The sequence below is a fragment of the Corvus cornix genome, chromosome Z (assembly GCF_000738735.6).
Source record: "Corvus cornix cornix isolate S_Up_H32 chromosome Z, ASM73873v5, whole genome shotgun sequence".
Classification (NCBI taxonomy): domain Eukaryota; kingdom Metazoa; phylum Chordata; class Aves; order Passeriformes; family Corvidae; genus Corvus; species Corvus cornix.
Genome location: NC_046357.1, coordinates 45,439,252 through 45,466,407, shown reverse-complemented (window position 1 = coordinate 45,466,407; position 27,156 = coordinate 45,439,252). Strand labels below are relative to the sequence as shown.

The 27,156-nt window shown below is 40.2% G+C and overlaps 1 protein-coding gene across 5 annotated transcripts in view; it reads right to left on the bottom strand.

The window, feature by feature from the left end:
- The window catches only part of KCNN2 (potassium calcium-activated channel subfamily N member 2), a 72,758-nt gene extending 46,668 nt beyond the window's left edge, over positions 1-26,090 (bottom strand). For all 5 annotated transcript variants that reach the window (XM_039567206.1, XM_039567207.1, XM_039567208.1 and 2 more), the window contains exons 1-4: positions 26,027-26,090; positions 24,577-25,784; positions 24,301-24,396; positions 4,198-4,616 (exon numbers count right to left, since the gene is read on the bottom strand). In XM_039567206.1, the coding sequence (XP_039423140.1) occupies positions 4,198-4,616; positions 24,301-24,396; positions 24,577-25,784; positions 26,027-26,048 (1,745 nt within the window). In that variant the 5' untranslated portion in view covers positions 26,049-26,090. The remainder of the gene's footprint in view (positions 1-4,197; positions 4,617-24,300; positions 24,397-24,576; positions 25,785-26,026) is intronic.
- Positions 26,091-27,156: the final 1,066 nt, after the last annotated feature.

Genomic DNA, 27,156 nt, shown 5'->3' with positions numbered 1-27,156 from the left:
CTGCAAAAATTAATCTGCTTGTAGGGCTCATAATTCAAATATGAAAGTAACATATTCATAAGTGTTCTAGATCACGTGCCTCAGAGTTATAAACACAAACATCTTTTGAGTTAGACCCAATAAAAAATTTAGATTTTCATTATGAAGCCTACATATGACAAACTGCAATATACTGCCACTGGCAATGAGAAGGCAGATGTTGAAACCTACGCAATGCAATCTTCCCCTCTAAACAGCCATTATGCACACAGCAACACTTCATGCTTTTCCCACCTTTACCTTCCAAATTCCCTCCTCTAGATTACTCTGCAGCCCTAGCTACCCATTTATACCCAGCTGGCTGTCCACCACCATTATCTGTACCACGTTCTGCCCTCATACATGACCTTAAACTGCAATCCTGGAAAATACCTTGCTCACCAACCCAAAGTGTCACTTGCTATAATTAGCATTCTGGGAGCTAACTATACAGCCATTAAGGCACTGAGAAAGACACGTCCTGTCTTAGTTCAGTGTATATCAAGCGATCAGTCAGATGACCATTAAAGCAGTGAAGTCTTTATTCAGACAGTCAACTTGGCTGGCTCAACCTATGACCTGTCTCTACAGGTTATCTTTAGGGAAATGGATAATAAGGCTCTTTCATGTAACCTTCCTCACTATGAAATGTGGGGCTTCCAAATATCTCTTCCTATTCCCAGGGCTGCCTGCAATAGTAAAAACCTAACTTTGAATAGAAGAACAATCTGAGTATCAGGCTGTCATTCAGCAGCAACAGCTTTTGCTGAGCACACACAACTCCACAATGAAGGACACTGCCTACTGTCACCTCCCTCTTCACTGAGAACATAGAACAGAATGAGAATCTTTCCCCCCAGTTTAAAAATCTCAGTATTTTAATCTACTATATCTTATCACCATCATCTTGTTCCAATTTGGATGATCAGTTAAATGATATAATACACCATAGAAATTCTGCTAATGCAAACCCTTATGTAGTGCTACTATGTAACAGAAATTAGAGCGCAGTGCCAGAGTGATGCAAAGAAATAGTTAACACCATTAAATTTTACTAATATAAATCATCCCTTATCAAAAAAAAGCTACCAGGCTGCTGCCTAATTCCCAGTTTCTATCCAATGTATCAACATTCATTATGTTTTCATATACAGTGTCAAGTGGGATAGCAAGAACTCCTAACCATAGGATTTATTTTCAGGATCATTTTGTGTACATATAACAGTCTACTTAAAAAAAAAAAAAGATTTCTTTGAGTTAAAACTAAGAAAAAAACCAAGAGCAGTTGGGAAAAAATGTACTTTATTTGTGTAAACTAAACTTTTAACTACTAAGCAATTCCAAAGCCATAAAGACCTTGGGAGACATCTTCTGAGGACTATGACTTCTACACAGAACAGAAATGATTCAGTGGCCATATTTGTCCTTTCTCATGATAAATGGCTATTGTATCTGTCTGCAGCTATGCAAAAAAGGGGATGTTTAACTTCAGATGGCAGAATGTTGAGAGCATTCCTGTGTGGGGGGTTTTGAGGTTTTCTTCTGAGAACTCTTCCTTACCATGTACTTCTATACAGGCTATGGATGTAAATGGTTTTGATAGGCTAGCTAGTAACCGGAATCCAGAGTCAGTATAATTTGTTTGGTAAAACACTTACACATTCCCTCAAGGGAAAACTGGAGGTAAAACACATAAAAAACCCCAAAATATATCCCTTTTAGTGTTTCTGAACCATAAAATTTACTTTTTTTTTTTAATATGAATCTTGGACTGGGCTCCAGTGACAGAAGGTTATTATGCTGGAGATATATTAACCTAGTACTCACTTCTATATTTAATTTGCTTTTAGTTGTGTTGTGGTTTGTTTCAGTTTTATGAGTCTGTGGCTGTACAGCCTACTGTCCAAACTATTACTGTCAATTCAAGGACAGCAACTTCAATTTAAGGACAGCAATTAAAACATGGGAAATCCATTTCTAATTTAAGAGACAGTTGAAGAAAATTCAGTTTTTTCCAACCCTGATTTCAGTGTTCCTGACTGAAAAAAAAATTTTCTTTGCAGGATAACAGTGATAGAGAAATGTGTCATTTTTAAATATAAATAAGCAAACTCAGAAAATCAAAACTTTATGAGAGTGTTGTCTTCACTCTCCCTGACTGGCAAATGGGTGAGGTGGTCTTTGTTTCTTTTATGTTACTATACATTTTTGTCCTGCAATCTTTTTACTAACAAATAAATATGTTTTACAAACATGTGTATCAGACAGTAGCAAGTATTTTTCACTAATTTTCACTGAGTTGTATAAGATTATTTTAAATGCATTTGTATAAAAAAGTTAAAAACAAAATTATTATTTCATCATGATCATCATCAACCAGTTATATGTAGTTACATGATAGCAATGGATGCTGAAGTTATTCACAAGTGACAGTCTGGGAAATGCCTGAGTCGACACTCAAAATTCCTGAACGGCAATTCTACTGAAAGAAAACCGGTGGGAACAGAAGTGAAGAATATGAGATAAAGAGGAGAGACTTTGCAGAAATCAGTTACATCTGAAATAAGAACACGCTTATGAAAATACAGCTACTACAGACTGAGTCAAAATCTAGGGTACTCCTCCGCTGACACTATGGGGAATACTCTGAAAATGTAATACGTCATTCTTAACATGGCATTTTCAGAATATTCTTAAACTATTAGTCTACCTGCAATATGAGGAAACAATATTGATACAGAGCAATTTTAACAATAAAACTACAAGAACATGATTTCTACAGTCATTTTATAAGATCAGATATTTTTCCTTGTAACAAGTTGAAAAGTAAGGCAAGGAGTAACTTAAAAAAAGTGTAACAGTGTTTGATTTAACTGCTGACTTGAATCATCTATCTGCCACAAATAACTCCCCTAAACTGATTCTAAAATGGATGGACATGGAAAGGAATAGGAAAAACAAAATGGTCAACACACAGCAGCAGAAATGCCTTAAATATGTTGATAATTTTCCAGCTTAAGAAAGGAGAAATAAATTCCAGGATTTAAGAGCTGTCCAAGGCATTAAATCTTTTCTAGTGAATCATTCTGTCTTCTTAGAGTTAATCTATCTCATATTCCTAAGCAATCCTATCCAATCAGAAGCTCATTTCTTTTTTTGTTAAAGCTATGTTTGAGAAATTCAGTTTCAAGGTGTCAGCGCTGATAGCCATTTATTGTGCACCTACACTGAAGTGTGTGGTAAAGGGAGGCTGGAAAACTAGCTGAAATTGAAAGTCGTACTCTCAAATGCCCTTCTGCTTTTCAGGGAAGGAAGGAATTCGGAAGGAAGGAATTCGGAAGGAAGGAAGGAATTCGTTAGGAAGGAAGGAAGGAATAAGGAAGGAAGGAATTCAGAAGGAATACAGAAGGAATTCGGAAGGAATATGGAAGGAATTCGGAAGGAAGGAATTCGGAAGGAAGGAAGGAATTCGGAAGGAAGGAAGGAATTCAGAAGGAAGGAAGGAAGGAAGGAATTCGGAAGGAATTCGGAAGGAAGGAATTCGGAAGGAAGGAAGGAATTCGGAAGGAAGGAAGGAATTCAGAAGGAAGGAAGGAAGGAAGGAAGGAATTCGGAAGGAAGGAAGGAAGGAAGGAAGGAAGGAAGGAAGGAAGGTTGGTTATATTACTTTAAGTGTTCTGTCTGTTCCCCTTCACTGATCTTACCAACTCTTCAACAGCATTTTGCACTATATTTTTTTCCAGCACAATAAAACTCAAATTACACATCCCCCCCAAACATTTTCACTGGCTCTTTTTTCTACCTTATCCTCACTACATTTGTATGACAAAGAAAACAAATGAAAAATGGTATCAACGTAGAAAATTAACTACTATTCTTAAAGGCATTTTGTGGTATCTGTCCACTGTGTTAATTATATCAACACACTGAAATCAAATTGTAGTGCTACAGTAAACAGTGGGGCACAGATCTCTTTGCAGAAGTCCTTCACATTTAAAGGAAGATCATTCCGACAATCTCTGTCACAGAATACAACCCAACCAACCCTCAAATTATCAAGGACTAGGGACTCCATTCTAATAAATTTTTGGATCCCCTGAACTCAAAATTTAAGAGACAAAGCAGGAGTGAAAAATAGAAAGACAAAAAGAAAGAACTGAACAAAAAAACCAACCTTACCTTTCACAAGCTCGGACAGTCCATGCAGCAATTATCCATAATGAGATACTAAAAACCAACAGTACAGTTCCTGGACATATTGTCATTAGAGTCTTCATAACAAAACGGGTATTGAAGTTTATCTTATTTAATGCTCCAATGCTTCTAGATGAGGCATCAGTGAAAAGTTTGCTATGCAAAAGCATAACTCTGGCAATAAGATACAGTCTTAAGAACATTGGTATAGATAAAATAATATCCACATCAGCTGTTGTTGTGGATGGAGCGTAAGAAAAGGCGAGCCGGGCTGTCCATGTGAATGTGTAATTCCCAGGTATGGGATGTATAGCACACACCAGTATTTCCAAGCAGATAAAGAAAATACGCTCATAAGTCATGGCTATTCTCCAGTCATCTGCTCCATTGTCCACCATGAACAACTGAAATAATAAAATATAAGGTTAACTTTAGTACATCGTTAACAAAATTGTTATAATTCCATTTCAAATTACCATAGTTTTCTATGCTGCCAAAGACCACTAAAAAAAGAAAAAATATGCCATGAAAATGACCTTACATCACTATGAAAGGAAACATAACTCGTTAAGACAAAAAGAATTTTTTAATACACTATTTTTAAAACTGCGCATGAAACAGAATTTTCATCCATTATTTACTAAGAATGCCTCTCATTTTTTTTTTTTAATTGTAATCTTTGATTAAAAAAAATTCTGGACCCATTAAGTCTTGTCTGTTCAAAATCAATTGTTTACCCTAAGTTCATAAAGCTGAGAAGTATTTAAGTGTTTTTGGAATAGATACCTAAATTACAAATTAAAAATATTTCCTAAGATTCCTGTTAAGCTTCAGCCAAGGTGATACTCTGTAGAACTATCAAGCTTTCTTCAAGGCACCAATACCAATCAATGTAAGATGCAAAACTACAGGAGAAACTGCACAAAGACTCAAGAAGATATCTCATGGTAAAAACATAGAAGTGATAGCCAGCAAGTATCAGAATAGCCCAGGCAGCCAGGTGATCTCCACTAGTAGTTGAAAATTAAATGCAGATGTTGGCTGCTGCACAATCAAGGCCTTCAACTTGCCACCCAGGAGGAAAGGTACTGAAACATTTCACACTGTTTAGCAAATTACGTGCCTGATGATTTAATAAATAAATAGCTAATCAAGCAGTACTTGTCACTAGTTGAGAGTGGAGATACGCAAGACCTTGCAAATAGACTTTTTTTAGAGAGGAACATAATCCATATGTACAAAGAAGATACAATTTCAGTGACAGAAGGCCTTCCCATCACTTCAACTACAGTTTGAATCTAAAAAAGGCTGTTCAGTAAACAGGTAAGAGGAAAAAAAAAACTTTTGCAGAATTTTTAAAATTAGATTATTCAAAAATAATGGGTGAGAAGGCAAAGTACACAATGTGTTCCTTAATGTAAGAAAGGTATTTTCAGCATACTAAACACTCTATACACACCAAAAACCCACTCATCTGCACTGCTTTTCTCCCCCTTCCTTCTTTCAAGAGTTTAAATATACAAGCTTGATTTCCCTGTATGTGTTTTTTAGTGAGCAAAAAACCACTCTACATCCTCCTCAAAATACCTTCAGTTTGTCTTTCAGAAAATGGCCCTATCAAATTAGAAAAGTGATAACCTCAAATTAACTTCATTGTAGTTGAACTGATACTAAAAGAAATAAAGAAGTTAACCATAGTAAGGAGCACAACAAACCAAAATAAATTTCTGTCTTTGCGGATCTGATTTTTATCCCTTTTGTTCTTTTTCTCCATCTTATTACACTGGGTGTAGGGGACAAGGTTTTGGCTCTGGGGTGGCTGCAGGGATGGTGTCAGCAAGAAGCAGTCAGGGTTGCCCTGCAAAGTACCCACTGCAGGACACAGCTGAGTGCACCAGTGAAGCAGGTGGTGCTTCTGTGAAAGCATAGTTAAGAAAGGGCAAAGCATGGCCCAGGCAGTGAGGAGTGGAAGAAAAAAATGTGAGAAATAACAATGGAAATTCTAAGGTCAGAGAAGAGGAAGAGGAAGGAGGTGCTCCAGCCACTGGAACAGAGACAAACCCATGGAGAGGACGGACTATGATAAAGGAAGCAATTCCCTGAAGCCCAGGAGGCGACCACTCCAGAGCAAGCTGGGTATTTCCTAAAAAAACTCTCAGCTGCAGAAAGCTCACACCACAGCAGATTCTCCTTAGAATAGCTAATGCCCATGGAAGTTCCATGCTGGAGCAGATTTCTCCTGAAGGGCTGCAGACCACGGAGAGGACCCACACAGCAGCACAGAAACAGTGTGAGGAGAAAGGAGTGGCAGGGCGGAACTATTGTGGACAGACTGCCATTCCCATGCTCCCTGCACAGAGAGGAGAAGATAGAGGAATGAAGTTAGGGGAATGAAGTTGTTGATCCTCAGGACAGGGGGGTGGGGCAGAATATTTCTTGCCATCCTATTCTACTTTTAAATGTCAATAAATTAAATTAATTTTCCCCAAATTGTGCCTGTTTTCCCAGTAACTGGTAAGAGATCTCCCCATCTTTATTTCAACTCACAAGCCTTTTCATGTTATTTTCTCTCCTGCTGCTGAAGAGGGAGAGCAAAAGCATGGCTGGGTGGGGGTCTGAGAGCTGGCCAAGGTCAAACCACCACATTTACGTAGTTCTTATCTCCACTGCAATATTATTGAAGACAAAGTCACACACTGTTGAATTAATCTAATGAAACGCTCAGTGGTTCAATGTATGCACCATGAGCACATACAGTTTCTTTTACCTGTGGTCAATCTGCAAACTACAGATACTAGATATGTGAATTGATACGAGAAGGCCAATTTATGTCTGTCTGTCTTACCAAAACAGTGCAGGTTTGCACTTAGCAAATGCACTATTTGGTTTGAAGGGCCAAACTTTTAAAGTACTGGAAAGCTCTGATGCATTTGATTCTTGTGATTAGCCTGCAAATGCTGTCAGTCAGACCACAGAAGTGTTACATCAGTTATTAAGAAATCTAGGTATATAGAACACCCAGAATGCAGATTAATAGTAACCAGAATGACTGAAAAAAATACAGATAATATCAGATCTCTCAAATGCTGTGTGGGTTTACAAAGAAATGAACTAAATTTACAACAGATTTAAATACTTCAATTGTAAGATACATATCAAATACGTGTCAAAGTGGCAGTGCTACAAAGTTTCAAAATCGGCTGAAAAAAGCAAAGGTCTTTTCTCCTCCCTTTTTACATAGACTCTTCATAGATTTCAAAAAGAATTCTATATGCAGAAAGGAAATTCAAGGAAAATTATACCTTCAGAACTGATTCAATTTAAAAGATGAGAATATAAGAATGTTGAGTTAAATACAGGCACTAAAATTTGATCTTACCATTTTCATAGCAGATAATGTTATTTTATGACTGACTTTTTTAAAAACATTGAGACGTCATTACGGAACACATACTTGATAACACAGTCACCTGTCAGCTGAAGAAATCCTAAAATGCTGCATAGAGAGAAATTTCTCTCAGTGGAATGGGTTATGCTTACAGACACGGACGATCCTTATCAACCTCCCCTGACCTCAACTGTGACAATTTCTTCTAAGAAAACTAGTATTTTAAAGTGATAGTATCTTAAGCTGTCATATAATGAGATTTAGGAGGTAAAAACATGAAAGGCAGAAAACATCAGAAGTCACAAAGGACCACAGATCCAGTACAAACATTTCTATTTCATAACAATATTAACATTTCAAAATCACATTTATGAGGATGACTTCATTACAATTCTTCATCTACGTTCAAACCATGATGGACATCAAACACTCCAGAACATGAACAGGCCTAACCACACGCTGTGAATAACAATTAAGTTTGGACATAAAAAATGACACAGAAATTAGTACAGGATTTCACATACGTTTTATATACTTGCAATTATGCAATCTACTGAATGCAAGCTTCATTTCTAATTTGGAAGATACAGAGGTGTTTGTGCATGCCTGTGTGCTTGGCTGTGCACATTTCCACTTCAGCAAGTGAGAAACACGAATGGAGAAGAGAAAGGACAACTGAACAGCACAATTCAAAGGGCATGTATGCACACTCTTAGCTGATTTCAGTCAATCTGGCTACAATAAGCATGCATTAATTTCAAGATACTACTCCTCAACTGAATGGGAACGATGCTAGCAATAAAAGAGAATGTAATAAGAGAGTGATCGAACCTTCCTGTAGATTTGAGTCCTGCACTTCACAGAGAAGGACAAACTTCAGTCAAGGTCACAGATGTTATGCCTATTCATCGTTTTTTTCTAATTTTTTGTAATTATTCCATGTTAGAATCTAATGCAAGTACTTCATCAGTGTACTGCAAGGTTCTTCAAATAGAGAACTCTCATATAACTTCACTACATCTCCACTTTGTGTGAAGTTATTTTCACCTGGAATTATGTAATATACTTCTAGCTTGTTGTGTGTGAATGTAAGACACAGAATCAATCTTCAACTTCAAATAAACTTGATATCTGTAATGCCAAACATTAAAAACGTAAAAATAAATATGACAGATATTTATATAGATAGGTATGTGTACGCCTACATAACACTTATGTGTTACACAGTGTTACATTCATGTAACACCAGAGGAAAAAACAGAAAGGCATTCTAAATAGATTGCAGCAACAAATTGGATCAGAGACTCCCTGAAGGAGAGAAACAAAAGGAGAGAAGTTAATTTGCTAAATGTTGGTGAGTGCAAAGAACAAGGAAATTAGTCATGTTTAAAAAAGGCCTTTACAGGCAAAAGAACAAATCTGTGAACTGTATCACTACCCTGATGTAACACTGTGGGGATACATTAATACAGGAGTAAAAATGAAGCAATAAACAGTGATAAAGTGGCATCAGCTGTAGTGCTAGAAGCATTCCTTGGAAAAAATAAATCAACTTTACTTACAAGCAAATTGTTGCAATTGTTTAATTTAAGAATCCAAATTAAAAACGGTTGAATACTGGAGTCACTTAAATCTTATAAAAGAACTGATAGGACTATGATTTAAAGTAGCAAAATTCAGCCTCTGGGATTGATGACTTACCAGAATGTTTGACCTTATGTTTTTCTATGGTGTGTAGTATGCAAAATATCAATTACACAACCAAAAAAAAGAAAAACATTATGGTAAATGAAGAAGATACTGGTTTTGCCTCACTACTCCAAAAAGCCAAGTTACTATCCCACAGCACCTCATTAAGTAAAAATGATTTAAAGCCATTTTCAAGTCATGATGGGAGATTGCTATCTTATGCCTTTAGCACAGGTGCCTCTAACTAGGAGATGGTAATTACTTTCTTACATCATTGGAAGGCATGTAATCAAATAGTCTGTAAGTTACCCAAAGGCATGTTGACCTTGGAGAGCCTACAGGAGTTCCTGGAAGCTGCTGTACTCCTCACCCTACGCACAATGCCCCAGATCAGAGACATTAGTGGGTTTAATACACATGAAGTCATGAGGCATCAAACTCCTTCTGCACATACGAAGCACAGAAGGTAAAGATTATGTTTTTTTCACAAAATGACATGCGGGATTGGCTATCCTATCTTTGCCAGAATATTTCCCACATCCAGAATTAAAAGCAAACTTTCTAGTAGGTCACTAGAAATTGATCCACAAGGTCTTGCGGGCATAGCTATCTACCAACTGAGACATGCTTAGTTCATTCAAATGAGGAAGCCAGACTGCTCTATTACTTAGACACGTACACATGCATACATATTCCCCTCCCAACTATAAACATCCCAATTTAAACAGAAGATTTTAAAAGTCTGGTACTTAGTTTCAGCATAAAAATTATTACTTGCATAGTACATTTCAATTTGACATCTCTGTGCAAAATTAGTTTTTTATAATGATTAATATTTTGCTATAAATAAATCATGTATGTAAAGCAAACTTCATGTTAATGTGTCCTGGTAGCTAAACAGGCCCAAAATACTTCTCTCAAATACTGCATTTAAATGTTACCATCTCAGGAAGGGATGCATAAAAGAGGCTCAGAGCATTTATAGTCTTTGTGAACTATATCTTCAGAAGTGCAGTACCAAAACCTTCACATTAAAATAATCTGAACAGTACATCTTGGTTACTCTGACAGGTCACATGTAACCACAGCCATTTCAAAATACAGATGCGTGTTAAACAATGCTCTTGCCAGGTTCGTCTGTGTCTTTTTTTAGTATCTATCCCTCAGATCATTATAAAAAAATACAGAGATTTTTTAGAAAGAAAGGAATTTAAAATCAAATTAATGACATAGGGTTAAATCCTGCATGAGCCCACAAAGTTAAATTCCACCTACCCATATTTCCCTTCTGGTTTAATCCACAAGCTGACGCTATTCTTTTTAGCTTTCTCTCTCTAAAGATATTCAGAAACATTCCTCAATATTCTTAAATGGTACTGGACAGATTTTCAGTTGTACTCTTCATCCCAAACTATGAAACAGCTTAACACCCCCTCCTCCCCCCCCAACAACCTACAATGCCAAAAGATCATTATAGCACTAGCAATTGCTGGGATGTACATAATTTCTTTTCATATAGGTCTCTCCATATCCATGTATGAGCTCCAGGCACCCAAAGAAGGTGAGGCCCTCCTGAATTTCTGTGCAGGTAATAGTATTAAGAATCAAAATCCAAGCACTACGAAGAAAAAAAAAAAATAGAAAAGACATTCCAAGATATCAGGATTTCTTTCCTAATGCTACAGAGAAGAAGAAACCCCTGAGAAAAGCACAATTATGGATTGAACTAAGAAGTCATCAAAAGCTCATAAATATATAAAAAAATCGAAGTAATTAGATAATGAGCTTGCTATTACTAATAGATTGTAAGCAAAATTAATATAAAGCCAATTTTTTTTCACTTTTATTATTAAAAAAAGTATTTCACAAGAAAACTTCCTAGTATAATTGAATTTGGAGTCTTGCTTGAAAAATCACAGCTGAGCTTCCTGAGATCTGTAATCAACAGAGATATGGAGTTACACAAATTTTTACGAACCTTTGAACAAATCAGAGCTCCATAAATAAAAGTCCACCACTCAGGGTGACTATATTCATTTGAGATATTCAGCAGAATAACTACTATGTGACTCAACTGAATTGACCAAAACAGGAATTTCTACTAGTTAATGTCTATGAAGGGTATTTCTTCATTTTAACAATATTCTTAATTTAACAGCTATTTCACTATACCAAAGCTTCAGATCCTACCCCCTTGGCTGCTTAAAGCAGTAAGAAAAAGCTCGTTAAGCTCATGTAGAAGGCTTCCACCCCGTGTCAGAAGTTTCCAAAAGCTCTTGTGCCTGGCTTTGAGAATCAATAATGTCCTCCAGACAGATACAGAAGCAGCCTAATTTAACAAAGCTCTGAACATCACTCAAGTGCAAGAAAAATAACCCCAAGTACCAGCACAGGTTGGGGGATGACCTACTGGAGAGCAGCTGTGTGGAGGTGGGCCTGGGAGTCTTGGTGGATGACAAGTGGACCGTGAGCTGGCAGTGCCCTTGTGGCCAAGAGGGCCAGTGGGATCCTGGGCTGCATTGGGAAGAGTGTGGCCAGCAGGTCGTCAGGGATGTGATCCTGCCCCTCTACTCGGCCCTAGGGAGGCCACATCTGGAGTGCTCTGTTCAGTTCAGTTCCTCAGTACAAGAGAGACAAGCAGCTACTGGAGAAGGTCCAGAGGAGGCCACAAAATGATGAGGAGTCAGGAGCATCTCTAAGGACTGAGGAAGGTTATTTGGATGTAGCCAGCCCTTAAGAAACCTACCAGCACGTAACCTAGCCACAACACATCTTGTTCTGAGTTCAGCTTCCACCTGCTGCCAACTTGCATGCCCTGTGCTTTAGCTGGCCTGCCCTGGCGCACTCTCCCTGCTAAAAGAGTGCACCAGAACATCAACTGTGCCAGCTTTATTACATCTAAAAGGGAAGGTTGCAAAGTAAATGGATTGCTTAGGTCTACTTTCACAAATATAAAAAAATGACCACACTGAATAAACAACCATGCTAATAAAACAATCTCTAGCAACAAAAATCTCTTCAAAAATCAAACAAAATCTCTTAAAACATTTCTTCTGGTCTTTTAGGTCTGCTTCAACTACTACACTGAACTTGGTAGTACAAGGATTGAAACATTGGTATCAAAATAAGGGATGATTTTAGCTTTGCACTGGAGCGGCAGTTGCAAAACTTCATATATGAAGAACACAGCACATCTTCCTACAAAGTAACTGTGCAATATTGCAGAACTAACTTTTAAAATGTATTTATCAAGAAACATAGCAGTCTGTGCTATGTTTTTCTCATTTCAAGTACCTCAGAAATAAAGTAATTCTATTCTACATTCTACGTTTTTCCTGCAGATGCAAAAGTCGCTGGGAAGAAATCTACATTTCAATATATTTATGTTATTAATTTTAAATAATTATTTTACAATTATTAATTTAGGAATTGTTTTTATTCATTCAGTACTAAAAATAATTTTCTCTATGGATCACTGCATGAAGAAAACACCATCTCCCAAAACGACTGCCATCTGCCACTGTGAGAGAAGCCTCACTCTCTTCAGGGATGATCAGCTTCATTACTACTAGGAAAACTGGAACCAATTAAAAAAAAGGATATATTTTCTGAAGAAATTGGCAATATATTTTCAGTGGAGACAGAAGTTAAAGGAAGAAACACTGAATCTGAGGCTAAATAAGATGAGCTATCTTATTCATTCTGCCAAAGGAGTACAACAGTGACTCTAAACTTAGGAACTTGTTTTTAGGAAATGATGGGTAACAACACGTCATATACACAAGAATCTGTCTTCTCAGTTCCTCCTCTAGCATTTACTTATTACATAAATACTTCAAGTATGTGAGAAAGTTTGAATGTTTGTGTTTTTTTTAAATGGATTAAATTTTTATTTAAATGAAAATGGGTGAGTACACATCAGCACCAAAGGAATCATGAAGTCCCTGTAAGTTTTTTTACTGTCTTAACCCAGAATTTCTGTTTAACCCAGAATTTCATTCAAGTGTATGTTAAAATCAACTCCAAATATAGAAATATAAAATCCAAGTATTGTCCTAAAGCATGACTACTAAAATAAGTGGAAATATATTGTGCAGAAGGAAAAGCAGAATGGAGTTAGAAGTACTTGTATATTTAAAAATCCTAATAAACATAGTCATGCACTAATTCCAAGTGTTTAGAGGCATTTGGTTCTATTCAAATGTCTCTGTAACTCATCCTGGCAAGTAAAATTTTGAGGGGGCAGCAATAAAGAAGGTATGTCCTTAGTACCTTTTACTCAAGAAGGTCTAAAGTGGGCTGCTAAACCATATAGCTGATAAAGTCTTCAAACTGCTTCAAAGATCAACTTAAAATATCTTTAAGTAGCGCAGTTATTAACATCCGGTTAAACAAACATAGGCATGAGTTTTTTTACAGGTACCTGTATTTCTTAATAGGTAAAATACCGTTTTACTTGATCAATACTAATCATGAGTGCACCTGCTTCCTCAGGAAAAAAAATCATCTCAGCATATGTCTTAGTACATGAAGTTCTTTGTGCTGCCCAATAATTTTTTGAATGTTACAGCTTCATCAAATCTGTCTGCTCTACAGCAGATCTCAGGTAGAAGATGCTCTGTCCTCAAAGCAACTGGTGTTTTTTTAACATCTCTGGAAACCAAATACATGAAACACGTTCGCATTGACTGCAGTCAACCCCCTTATTGTCCACAATTTAAACATAAAATTGCCATTAGAAGTGTTTCAGAAAGCTTTCTTTCCACAACCATTATGCTCAATGGGACATACCACAGCAGCAAAAATTCTGATGTCCAGCAGTTAATATAGGATGTTATCAGCCACAACATACATACAAAAGGCACAGGTGAAATGCAAGAATTAATAATTTTGGATGAGCTGACGTCTCTGATTGCAGGCTGCATATAAAAAAACCCTCTGTCCCCTCTTTTCCTTCCAAGTGCCAAATGGTGGGAGAGAAGAATGGCCTGTCCGCTGACAGCCACACTGTTAAGTTTCTCATCTGACTCCACTGCAGCCCATTCTGTTGCTGGGAGGTAGACAAACATCTGTTCATATACGGCTGCACATAAAGAGGACCAAACACCTTCCTATCTGACAACCAAATCTGAAAATCAGACTGGCCATGGGTAGTCTTATCTCAATACCTACTTTAAACACTGTGCTATTAAACTGTCTTAAAACTATACTGAAACTGAACTGGCAATACATCAGGTGTAGCACTTGTCTATCTTAACACATTGAGTTTTAATTATTCTAAACTATCATACTGCAAAAATTGCAACAGAATGCAAATTATTCGCTTTTACCATGAAGTCTAATCCTGAATAAGGGCAAAAGAATGACGTGGTCTTAGTGTGAAGCCACTTTACCCATGACACAATTCAGATAAGGATCATGTTCTGTAGCAGCTGCCATAGGGTACCTTTTCAGTTATATTCGAATTTGGACGGATGAGAATTTCTGCTATATCAGCCAACTCCTTATGTAGAGCCCAAGAAAAACTCATGGGTAGTATACTACAGAGGAATTTACAAAAAAGGAACCCGCTATAATCTGGCTATAGTAGCTGCATGGTCAAAACTGAATTTTATTGCTACTGCAGAGAAATAGCCAAAGGGAAGTGGGTTAAGAGAACCTTAGCTTATTCATAAATCAGTTTCTGTTCAAGAGCTTCCAAGTCTTCCTGAGAAAATATTTTAATGATAACAAAGGTGTTGAGGATCAAATCGCTAACACATAATAAGGATGCTCTAAACTGAATTGCTCTAAAGATCCCACTAATTTAGATACTCACAAATACAGATCCTCTTCTGAAGTCAAAACACTGCTCAATTGCACATGACTGGTGTAAAAATGCTAACTAATACTGTATCAGAAATGCAGTGAGAAAAATTTTGATGAAAACATCTTTAAACTTAAATGTTATCAGTGAATGCTCAGGATCATTATTTCTAGTAATTTTTGCTATTTGTTTAGGTAGGAGGTAATTTATTTTGTATGTCAAGCCACACCTGGACATTCAGCCTTCCTGCAGGTACCAGACGTAATTCAGATTTCTTATGTATGTGGATTTTATGGATGCTATGGTGCAGACTGAATCAAAGTTACTGTGTCATTTTTATTTTTAATTAAAGACATGCCTTGCTCTCTGGCTGCAACAGATCATATTCTTAAAAGTGTAACAAACCGTCACAAAACAAGAAATACCTATCACCGACTAGAATGAATCTTTATTTTGTTAAGTGACTGAAGACGAAGCATTGCTTCCTAATGGATTACTCTAGAGAAAGACACTACCATAAGAGGTCAGTTATAGGGCAGGTGCGAATGACTGGGTATACCTGTAAGTAATGCTACAGAACTTGCAGAGCTATGAAAGATGGAATAAACTATTTTAATAGCAATAAAATGCTTCATAAAGAATAGTATCTCATTAGAACATACTGTGGACCACTGCATTCATTTTACATTGCAGTTTTTGGGACATCTGCTAAAGTAGGCATATAATTCTTGAAAATTATAGGCATAGATGGATGGCAATTACAGTGTCTTTATTTACATGACAAATGACTGATCTGAGCATAAGACCACAAGATAGGCAAGCCTGAGCTTCACATCTTGCTAGGAAGCCATCCCCAGATTACGTCCACAGCACTTGAACTCTTAGTCTCAATGTTTCCTTTTGTAAAAACATCCTTTAAGTGACAGAAAAAATGTGAGGACTTGTCCAGGTAATTCCCTTTTATAATACAATACTTTTATACAATACAAATACTTGTTATAAAAGCTTTTCCTTCTTTTCAGGCTATCTTACACCTACTCATTGAACCACAGAACTGATGCATAACTGCTTATGGAAGACACACAGTTACACTCTGAAATACTACAAGGAACATTATTTTTTGCAGAATACAGATAAGAAAGCTCAGGAAGCTCTTTATCCACAGGTGAAAATAAAATCTGTGGATATCAGCCCACATATATTTACTTCTCCATTATTTTTAATTTCAAATATACCCTTTTACAAACAGGGGTTTTGCAAGATGAATTATACTTAAGAGCTACACCTATACAGCCTCTTAACTCTCTATTTTTTGACCCTTATGGCTCCTGCAGCTTTCAGTAACTTTGTGAGATTGTATTCAATTAGAATTCCATAAACAGTTCTGCTGGTCAGTCAAATAACACAGAACCAGCTCTCCCCTATACATCAAGATAACTGTATAGTATTAGTATGCATGGAAGTTTAGAAGCTGCTACTTCATCACAAGATTTTGTTTTAATTTGTTTCTGCAGAGGAAAAAAAACAAACCCAGAGCACATTACTCTTGAAAAGACTAAGAGCAGGACTTTAAAATATAAAGTTATTTGAGGCTTACCCTTTTGCTTTACTTTATATGGAACACACAGGAGCATTTCCATCTGTCACAAAAAGGTTTAGAATTTCCTTAAAAGGAATTTAATTCCAAAAGATCGGTCTGTCTCCAACAAAATGAAAGTGAATAGGAATCACCTTAGAAGATGCAAACATTGCTTGTCAGAACTCATTCCGCTCACTCCTTCATGAAATATATAATATTCACACCCATTTAAAAAATGTCAGTAAAACCTATGCTTATTAAGGACGGTTTTCACACAGATGAAGGGAACAATTGCAGGGACTGTTCAAGAAGGAAGAAGTAAATGAATCAGTAACTAACAAATGTGTGATACTCTGCAATTATGAAAATATTTATGCACGATATTAACTGAACGCTTTTGTTTGCAAAAGCTTGGGTTCAGACACGCCAGCTTAAAGTATAAATGTTCATGTTTGACTGCTGCCTTTACAAAAGAATTATTTCTTAGCTGTAAAGCATGTTCTCATGACAGTCTCTTCTGATCTTTTGATAGACACATGAAGAAATTTCTTAATGTGTCTTTCATTAAAGTAATGGTACAAGGTCAATTTACACACCTGAATCTAGAATACATCATGGTATTTCTCTACGAAGAATAATCACACTAAGGGATCTATATTTGTGAGTACCTAAAGTAATGGAATCTTTAGAGCACTTCAATTTAGAGCACTCATTATGTGTTAAGAATCTGATCCTCAAATATTTCACTGTGTATTTCTCATATCACATTTATTGAACAGAAGTTTTTCCATTCACATTTTTCAATGTAATGTATTTTATGTTATTAAATTTAAAAAAGCATGAAAAAAATTAAATTCTATTTGTGTTTGTGTGTCATCATGATAAGCAACTTTTCTCATTTCAGTAGAACAGAGCTGTGAAAACTTTCTCACAAAATTCCTGAATACTTTATAGCTTATTCTCAGCTCATAAAAGAAAACTTTTACAGTGACCGATATTCCCAGCTTACCTGAAGGCTAATTACAAGACCAATTACAGCCTCTTCTCTTAGTGGTAATCTTAAAAGGAGCTTCACAGGCTCAAAGCAGTACTTTATCCTTCAGTAAGGCAAGGTGACAACTTTCATCATCAAGGGTGAAAACAGCTGATTGAAAGAGAACATTTTAATTCTCCAAAGTCCTAAACAGCAGCCATTCTTGTTCTGATCTTCTCTCAAAACAGATGTCCAATACATTCAAATCAAACTCAAAGCCCAAGATACTACATTTAGTAGATCACATACAAACCAGAACCAAAACCAAAAAAGCACTAATGTACACTTGTCACTGTTGGCACACTTTCACTTAGTCAGGCAAAAAAGAGCTACAGTCAAGTACCTGATAGAATTTCCTAACCTGAAGGTCCCACAGCTGAATGATCTGACATGTCCAATAGTTTCACATTAGGATGGGCATGCAGAATGCCTCCAATACTGCAGACAACAATATCTGTTCATTTCAGCTAAGATACACAATTTATACAAATCCAGAATCTGATCTCTTGTTACAAATGTTCTCTATGCTCTCTCTCCTCCAACAGGGGCAATGACGTACCTTCTCACACCTCATAATGCACTGCTGTATTTTGATAAACTTCTAACAGCCTCATTAAAAAACGCTCAGAACAACGCCAGATATAAATAGATAATTCTAGGTATGGCCGGACCAATCACTCAGTGTACTCACCACCAGGTACCACCTCCTCCTAGGATCTAATGAAGCCTGTTGGAAATACAGGCATAATGTATGATTAACTTTATTGCCCCTTCCAGGGCTGACCACCATTAAAGGATTTTCGAGCCTGCCTTCCATGCCATATGCATTGCAGTGCTGCATTTCAGAGACAGTGGGCACCCACAGTGTTTCCTACATCAACAGGATCTGCACATGTAAACTACCAAAAATGTACTGAACAGAACTGAAACCAAGTATTTTCATGAAAATACTCTAAAGTGTTAACTTGACAGATATGGTGTTAATTTGTCAAATACAGTGTCCTTGGATTCCTATGTGATTTTCTGCTGCTCATTACAGATGTGTATTAAACTTAATTGGTGGAGGGGAATTTTTGAATCTGCACATGAAATTACTGTATCTTTGGTCAACTGCCACACAATGATTTTTTTTTGTTGCCTGACTCAAAATCTATTAGAATAAGTAGAAAAAAAAAGACTGGTTCTCAAGAGACTTCAGATCAGGCTAAGTAGCACTCTAAGTTTACTTCTTGATTTGCACCAGTTTTTCATCAGACTTGCTCTCTGTGCTCTTCGTCTAACTCATTCATTTCTTCAGCAGAAGACTTACAGGCTGTGTGAGCAATCCCTGATGCATCAATACACCTAAGCAAAGACAAGCCAGACTCCACACAAAGTCAAAAGGTTGCCAGCAAGACAAGGGAATGCACATGTACCACTCCAGTGAAGGCAAAATGATAACATGGATAGAAACAAATAAATAACAAATAAAAAATAAGTAAGTTAGACTGTAGAATAAGCATTACTTCTTATGACAAGAAACCGTAAGGGGGCTTAACTGTTCACAAGTGCAAATTTTTTACCGCAAAACTTTCCACTGATGCCAGTAAGATAATGAAACTCCCATAAACTGTGTTTATTACCATCATGCATTATGGGATGTATTTGCACAATAAACAGGTATTACGTATTTACTACCATTCTTTTCTGTTACCTGATACTGCTTGTTCCATTTTTTCAAGTTTTCAGGCACAGGGAAAAGAAGATTCTTGATTCTTCAGCAAGACATTTGGGCTCTCAGCTGTGGTAACTTCATAGAAAGCTAATGAAGACTGAAAATATTTCACTCTAAATCTATCAGTAGCATGTTATTTTCCCATCACTTCAGAACCATCTACGGACTGACAGTGGATTTTCCCCGTAGCCCTGGGAGGCTCTGCTGTGAAAGCAATGGCTTAACCTTAACCTCGGAGTTTGCAAGCCTTTCCATGGGTGTTCTATCAAAGTATGACCTAGCAATACATTTTAAAAGTGGTTAGAAACCTCAGCTGATGCACACACATATACACACGAAAGATTTCTATTTGCTTTAACAAATACCAATACCTTTCATGTTTCTGCATGAGTGACAGCATCTGTCTCAGGGAGGCTCAGATGCTGTCCAGGACAGCACAGGTTAGCAATACTCAGGTTACTATTATTCAGGACAGGAATTATGTTTATTTACAGAAGGGATACACTAAGCAGTCCAGCATTAAAGAAGTGTTCCAGTGGATATATTCTTCCACTGACCACCATCTCTCTGGAAATACTGGGCTATAGCTATTAAAGATCTCCGACCGGCAGTCTCACAGAATTTTGATTTCAAACCTTTTGCTCTTAGTAATACAAGCAAGTGCTAGTAGAAGTTCAGGTGTGCATAGTTAGAAAGCATTTCTATCTCCAACAGTACTAGAGATAGGCAGAGAGGTCAATTTTTAAATAGAAGTAGAAAAACTGCGGGTTTGCAATATAAATTGCCACCCTAAACTTTCTTAAATTCTGTTTTATTTATGGATCAAATTCCACTAGAGAAATGTGGAATGGAACAGTAAGTTCTAAGGAATACAATTTTAATTATGTTACATGCTGCCTCTGCTTTAATTATGTAAAATAGTATTAAGTAACAAACTGTTTATGCATGAAGTGGATAATTAATATATCAAAAATTATTATGGTAATTGGATAATGTTGTCTTTTTAGCTCTTCCCTCCTTCACCTCTTCAAACTCTCAACTGGAGTAACAGTCAGAGAAAATACCTGTTCTAGTCTGGGATAATGATGAATTACGTTTTTCCCATTGATCTTTCAAACACAAAGCACTTGTTCTGAAGAACTGAATCAACAAAAACACAGGCCTGGAGAGAGAGCGATGCATATTTCATTATCTCCCAAGCGTAATGTTTTTAAGAGAATTATAGGCATGACAAAAGTGGAACAGAAAGTGAACACACATTTTGGGTTTATCACTATTCTCAACTCCAACTCTGTTACTGTTGTCCAGCAGGATTTTTTTCTAGAAAGGGAAAGGATGTGAAGCAAACTTGCTCCCAATTTTTATCCTCTTTTCTAGAAATGATAATGTAATCTATGAATTAACATTTGAACCCAACTGTTTTCAACTGACTTTCAATGTATTCTTAACACTAACTCACATTTATTAAAATTCATAACAGCTCACATTTTCATTCCTAGAGTTATACAGAATAACACAGTGCCATCACTGAAAACTTATTTGTTGAAAATATTTAAACATTATCAGTATCTCACAAGACTACTCAGCATCCCTACAGTTAGCCTTGTCTAGTTACTGCAGTTCCCACCCGTCTGGAGACTTTGGTCTGCCAGATGCAGAGCTCTGTGCAAGTTCCTGGGAAGCCCCAGACAAAGCCGTGCAGGTAGCAGGTTTCCACGGCGAGGCTGACACCGCGCCCGGCGGGATGCGCCCGGCGGGATGCGCCCGGCGGGATGTGCCCGGCGGGATGTGCCCCGCGGGATGCGCCCGGCGGGATGTGCCTGGTGGGATGCGCCCGGCGGGATGCGCCCGGCGGGATGCGCCCGGCGGGATGCGCCCTGCGGGATGCGCCGCCCGGGCCAGGCGCTCCGCGCGGAGCTGTCTGCGGTGCTGAACAGGCGGCCGCTACACCGCCCCAGCCGCACCCGAGGTGCTCCAGCTCCCCACCGCACATCCACCACGGTCAGACCCAGGGGAAAGACGAAAAGAGAACTCAGTCGTCTTACGTTGCTTCTTACGTATCACTTCTCGGCTTGGGAAGAATCTTGGCAAACCTTTATAAACTTCCCTTCCAACTGCCTTAAAAAAAGCAGCAAGTCTGGGGCAGGCAAACTCTAGAGACTGGTTTAACTGACTGTTTTCAAAACAAAACATACAAGCAATGTCATTTCAATAGGAAGACTAAAGCCACCTGCTATGCTGCTAGGCACTGACCCATGGACATCCTTGCAGCATGGTTGTTTGATCTTCCTACCAATAAATCAAGGTCAAAGACTAATGAAAAGAACAAAAAAGCTAACTGCCACTTGCCAGCATTTTAGGTCACCGGGAGTTTCTCTGTATTCATCCTACAATCAGTAATAACTACTAGACTGTCAGTTCCTTATTTCCCAGCATTTTTTTGCCTCATGCTTTGTAGAAAAATCTACTTATGCTTTGGCTGGTTTTCTCCCACCAGACTATGAAAGACACGACAGCCACAAGCTGAATACAGCCACCTTCTTCTGCTCTATGGAACAAATTCCCCTCTCTCAATGACTTCCTGCTTATTTACACTATAACAAATATTTAAGTATGTTTCAGATAATAATCAGAAAGGAATGTTCCAATGGGATCAGGAGGACTGACATACAGCTGGTGCAAAAAGCCTTCCAGGACACAACCAAGCATCTGTGGCCTCTGTTCTACAGACCTTATTCAGTCTTCTGCACAGAGCAGAACATTTGCTTGAATTAAAGACATGTCTGCCTTCAGAAAACAGGCAGCTTTAAAGGTTATTTAAAAAACATTACATTATTATTTTCTTTTGCCTGGAGAACACTATGTACACCACTAAGCCAAAGGATTTTAAAGGTACTTTTTTTTTTCAGGTGTCTAGTGCAACATAAATTTTATGATCGTAGAACTGACATAGCCTTTTCCCTGCATTGTCATCATCCTAGTTTTTAAAAGTCAAGTGTGTGGAGAAAAACATACTATGCTTAAATTCAAAAGTAAGCTGATATCTAATAGCTACGGAGGGTACTTCGCCCTTTCCTTCTAACAAACTCCTTGAAACGCAGAACTTTTCATTTTTGATGTAAATGACAGAACCCCTTGAAGCTGCATCTCCTCCAGGCACTGTCATGACTACTGCAGTTTCTGGTGTCTCTCATTCCAAAACATGGGGTACTGCTGTTTTACAGGCAGGTATACTTGTGTTCTGCACTGTAAGGCAGCACTGAAAACTACATTAACCGTGACTAAGTCATAAGATTGCATAACTCCTTAAAAGTAGTTGCAAATATGAGGATGTTCTTTAAAACAATCGGTTAAAAAAACAACCAAAATGGAATGACAATTTTTAAATTTTTTTTTTCCTCGTCCATCTGATTCCCAGGACAATGAAAATTTCTAACTCTTTACCTGAAAAAACCCAACAAACAATCGAATCTTGGAGTAACTATTTAGTATAAGCTGGGGACCTGCACAGACCTACAATTATTTAACTTTCATAAAACTTTCCATTTAAAGTTTCTGGAAAATGCATAGAATATTTTAAACATTTAGAGAGGGCTTGTTTTCAGCTTTGCTTTTCATGCCTGAAAAAAACATTTGTGGGAAGATACACCAGAGAAGTCTCCCACGCTGCAGGAGTGCTACTTATTTATTTTTATACTGATAAAGAAACCTGTTCATCAGTACTCCCACAGCTTATAAATTTGCTCTCTCTCCAGAACACTTGTTTACTCAATACAATACCATTAAACGGCTTTCAATATCCTTGACATTCATGCAGAGAAACCGGGTTCTGAGCCAGGAAAAGAAGTTTTGCATGTGCAAAGACTGTACAACAGGATTCAATTTGCCATAAAGTCTTCAGCAGCACAGTACTTCTCTAACACTACCCTAAGTAGGAGACTATGTACCATTTCATGTTGAAACTACAGCTTTCATTTGCACAGAAGCAGTATACTATACAATTCTTCTTCTTTTTTTTTTAATTATTTATTTAACTGACTGGTACCAGTGGAAAATTCTTCATTGCACTTGAAATCTGACATTTCAGTCTTCAGCTCAAGCAGTCTCTAATCTGAAAAAGCAAAAGCACTGTATCTATGAGTAAGGTATTTTTCCCTTCAAAACTTCAGCTGAGCTGAAATGCCACATTTTAATTTCTTATTCAAAAAAATTACAACTGAAATTAGGACCTAAGTCACTTGGACAGAACCTGTGACAGTATCTGTGAGATTTATTCTATAGTTTTGACCATTATGTTCCTCGTACCTTTAGCCCTATCCTTCCTGACACTTTTCTCAGGTCACATTCCTAGATGCTGTGCAGCATTAAATAAAAAAGTCAAGCATGAATCTTCCCCCTCCTCCTAAGCACTCTCCTAGAGTATACTCCTATCTGAGACAGCAGGGTGAAGATTACATACCTTGAACAGTGAAGACCATTAACCTTGCCGTCAAGAGAAAACGCATAGCATGAAATTTAGTCATTGGGAAATAAAAGACTATTGCTGTACAGCTGCTACAGGAGATAACAGGCACATCACCTAGAAAGCACGTTATAACCTCGGGGCTAAGCAATCCTATAGCATAACTGCAGGCGACAGTCCCTAGCAGGCAGAATTCCCCAGCAGGCAGAGGTTCCTGGCTCCTCTCTGCCCGTTGTATGGTGCCCGTCTCCAGGGCTGAGGTCCATTCACCAACTTCGGCAGGCTTGCAGAGACCACGTTTGCTTTCTGAAGCAGCAGGACGCGCCCAGTACTTACCACCATTGCTCCCCTGGACAAACCGCCTCGCACCCCTACCTAAGCCAGCAATTCTCCCTGTCCCACTGAAGGAAACGTTACCTGGATTTCTCTTGCATGGTACACGATGATGAGCCCGAGCAGGATAATCGTGGAGAGGCTAATAAGGCATTTCAGAGCGAGGGAATACAGAGACTCCTGCAAGAAAAAGACAGCACCGTTCCTCAGAGACCCACGCGGGGGCTGCTCCTCCCCACCGCCACCCCGGCTCGAGCAGGCGGCCGGCGGCACCGCGCCACCGGCGAGCGGGGACACCGCGGGACGGGGACGGGGCGGGGGGCTGCGGGCGGCGGGACCGGCTGCCGCCCGAGCTGGTACCTTGGTGTAGGCGCCCCAGGAGAGTTCCGTCTCGATGACCATGACGACGATGCCGAACATGCCGAAGATGAGCGCGTAGTCGCTGAGGCGCTTGCGCTTCTCGAAGAGAGCCCGGCGGTGTCCCAACTTGTAGCCGATGTTCTGGTTCTTCTTCTTGCTGGACTTGCCCCCGCCGTTGTTGCTGCTGCCCGTGGCGGGGCCGGGTCCGGAGGAGCTGTAGAGCGCCAGGTTGTTGGAGTTGTTGTGTTCGGGCTTGGAGACCACGATCTCCGGGGCGGTGGGGCTGCCGGCGGCGGGGGCAGAGCCGGCAGCGACGGCGGGGCTGGCGAGCGGAGCCTGGAGCGGCTGCGACTCGGAGTCTAGGTCGTGCAGGTTCCTGCGGGACGAGCTCAGGTTGCTGAGCGGCCGCATGACGCCGCCGTTGTACCTGCAGCTGCTCATGGCTATTTCGGTGAAGGGGTTGCTCTCCCGGCGCTGCTGCTGCTGGTGATGGTGGTGGTGATGATGATGGTGATGATGATGGTGAGTGCTGCTGCTGCTGACACTGCTGCTGGGGCTGGCTGCCTGCTGCTGCTGCAGGCTATGGCACTGGTGGTACTGGGAATATTGGTGAGGCTGCCTGGACGCGCCAGCATGGCTGGACGGGGTGAACTCGCTGACGTTCAGCTGGCTGCCGTGCCGGGAGGAGGCGGCGGAAGACAGCGGCGAGGAGTGCGTCCGAAAGGCGCCCGAAAGCGGCGAGGAGGCGCGGAGCAGCAGAGGCAGGTTATCCCCCGCGGCTGCCGCAGCAGCCCCGTAGTAGGCGCAGTTGTTGCACTGGAGGCACGGGCTCTGCTGCTGCTGCTGCTGGAGGAGGCTCTGCTTGTCCTGGCCGTGCTGCTGGCAGTGCGGCGGCGCCGGCGGGCGCTGCTGCTGCTGCTGCTGCTGCTGCTGCTGCTGCTGCTGCTGCTGCTGTTGTTGCTGTTGCTGCTGCTGCTGCTGCTGCTGCTGCTGCTCGGGGCCGAAGCCCGCCGGGAAGTGGCGCGGCGGGTCCATGCCGGGGCCGTTAAAGCCGCAGGAGGACCGGGCGGTGGTGCACCCTGCGCAATGCGTGACGGTCGGCAGGGGAGCGTCCTGCTGCCGCCACGACGGGCCCATCCCGGCTCCCGTAGAATCCAGCCGCCGCGTGCGATTGGTCGGGCGCACCAAAACAACGGGCATCACGTCACCTGCCGGGGCGGACCGGCCGCGCCGTCAGCGGGGGGGCGCGGGGCCGCCGCCCGCGGGGATCCCGCCCCCCGCCCCCCGCAGGTGAGGGCTGCCCTCGCCCCCCGCCCGCCCCGCCCGCGCCGCGGAAACCCGGGGCTTCCCGGGGGCGGGGAGCGCGCTCGCTCCCGGGATCGCCCCCGCCTGTCGGCGAAGGGGCTCCGCCGCGGCTCTCCCCGGCGGCTCTCCCCGGCTCCCCACTCACATCTGCGCCGTCTCCGGAACATGGGCGCCGCTCCGGAGCTGTCCAGCAGCGCCGCCGCCTCCGCCCTGCAAAACACAGCGTCGGGCTCGCTCCCGTCCCGCCGTCCCGGGCCGCAGGGAGCTGGAAGGGGCCGCGGCGGCGGCGGGGAGCGGGGAGCCCTCCCCGGCACATGCCGGGCCTGTCACGGAGGACGGGTGGGGGCACGCACGGCTTCTGCCGGCTGCTTCTTCTTCCCTCAGACGGAGGAGGGAGAGGCGCAGCCGGGGTGTGAGGCCGGCGGGCAGCCGGGGGTGGTTCGGGGTTGGAGAGCCGCTCCGCCGGGTCGGCAGGAGCTGTGCCGTGAGACGGGACCGGTGTCACTGAGTAGTTCCACTCCGGCTCCGGTTCCCTGTCATGCACTGCCGGCACAGTCCTGAAGCCGGTTGTCTGCTACCATTTTGCCTTTTCCCTTTTCTTTGCCTCCCAAGCCCCCACTGAGTAATCAACTCTGGCAGCTCCATTAGGCAGAGCAATGTCTGCACCAGGTAAATTCTCCTTTCTGCATTTATTTAAGGGAAGATTCCTTAAGGAAAGAATGATGAAGATGAAAAGTGATTTACCTTGTTACAGCTGTGTCATTCCTGTCAACTAGGCAAGACTATAAGAGGGGTTCCTTCCTTTATTATTTTTTTTTCCCCCAGTCAATATTTGATAGCCTGGAAGGTTTCCTTACATCTTTAATGTCTCAACAATGTTAAGGACAAAACCCACCAAGCCTTTCTAAGATAAAAGCCTGCGTTCTTGTAATTTCTGTGTCTCCCGTGACATTCAATTTCCTTTGAAACCCTTAGATGAGTTGTAGTTTAGAAAGATGAGTGAGGCACTGTCATTAAAAAAATTTTAAAATATGCTCTGTTATAAAATTTAAAATAGTTAATTCCTAATCAAGATGTACCTTTTAAAGCAAGCACACGTCACCCACACAATGAAACAACCCTCACTAATGTAGTAAATATCATGGTTTGCAACTTAGATAAATTATTTAGAGACAGACTAAAATTTGAGTATGTTTACATAGCATGTTATTTTGTAAATGCACTCATAAGTAGGCATATATATGATACACAGCATCATAATCCTTTGTGATAAAT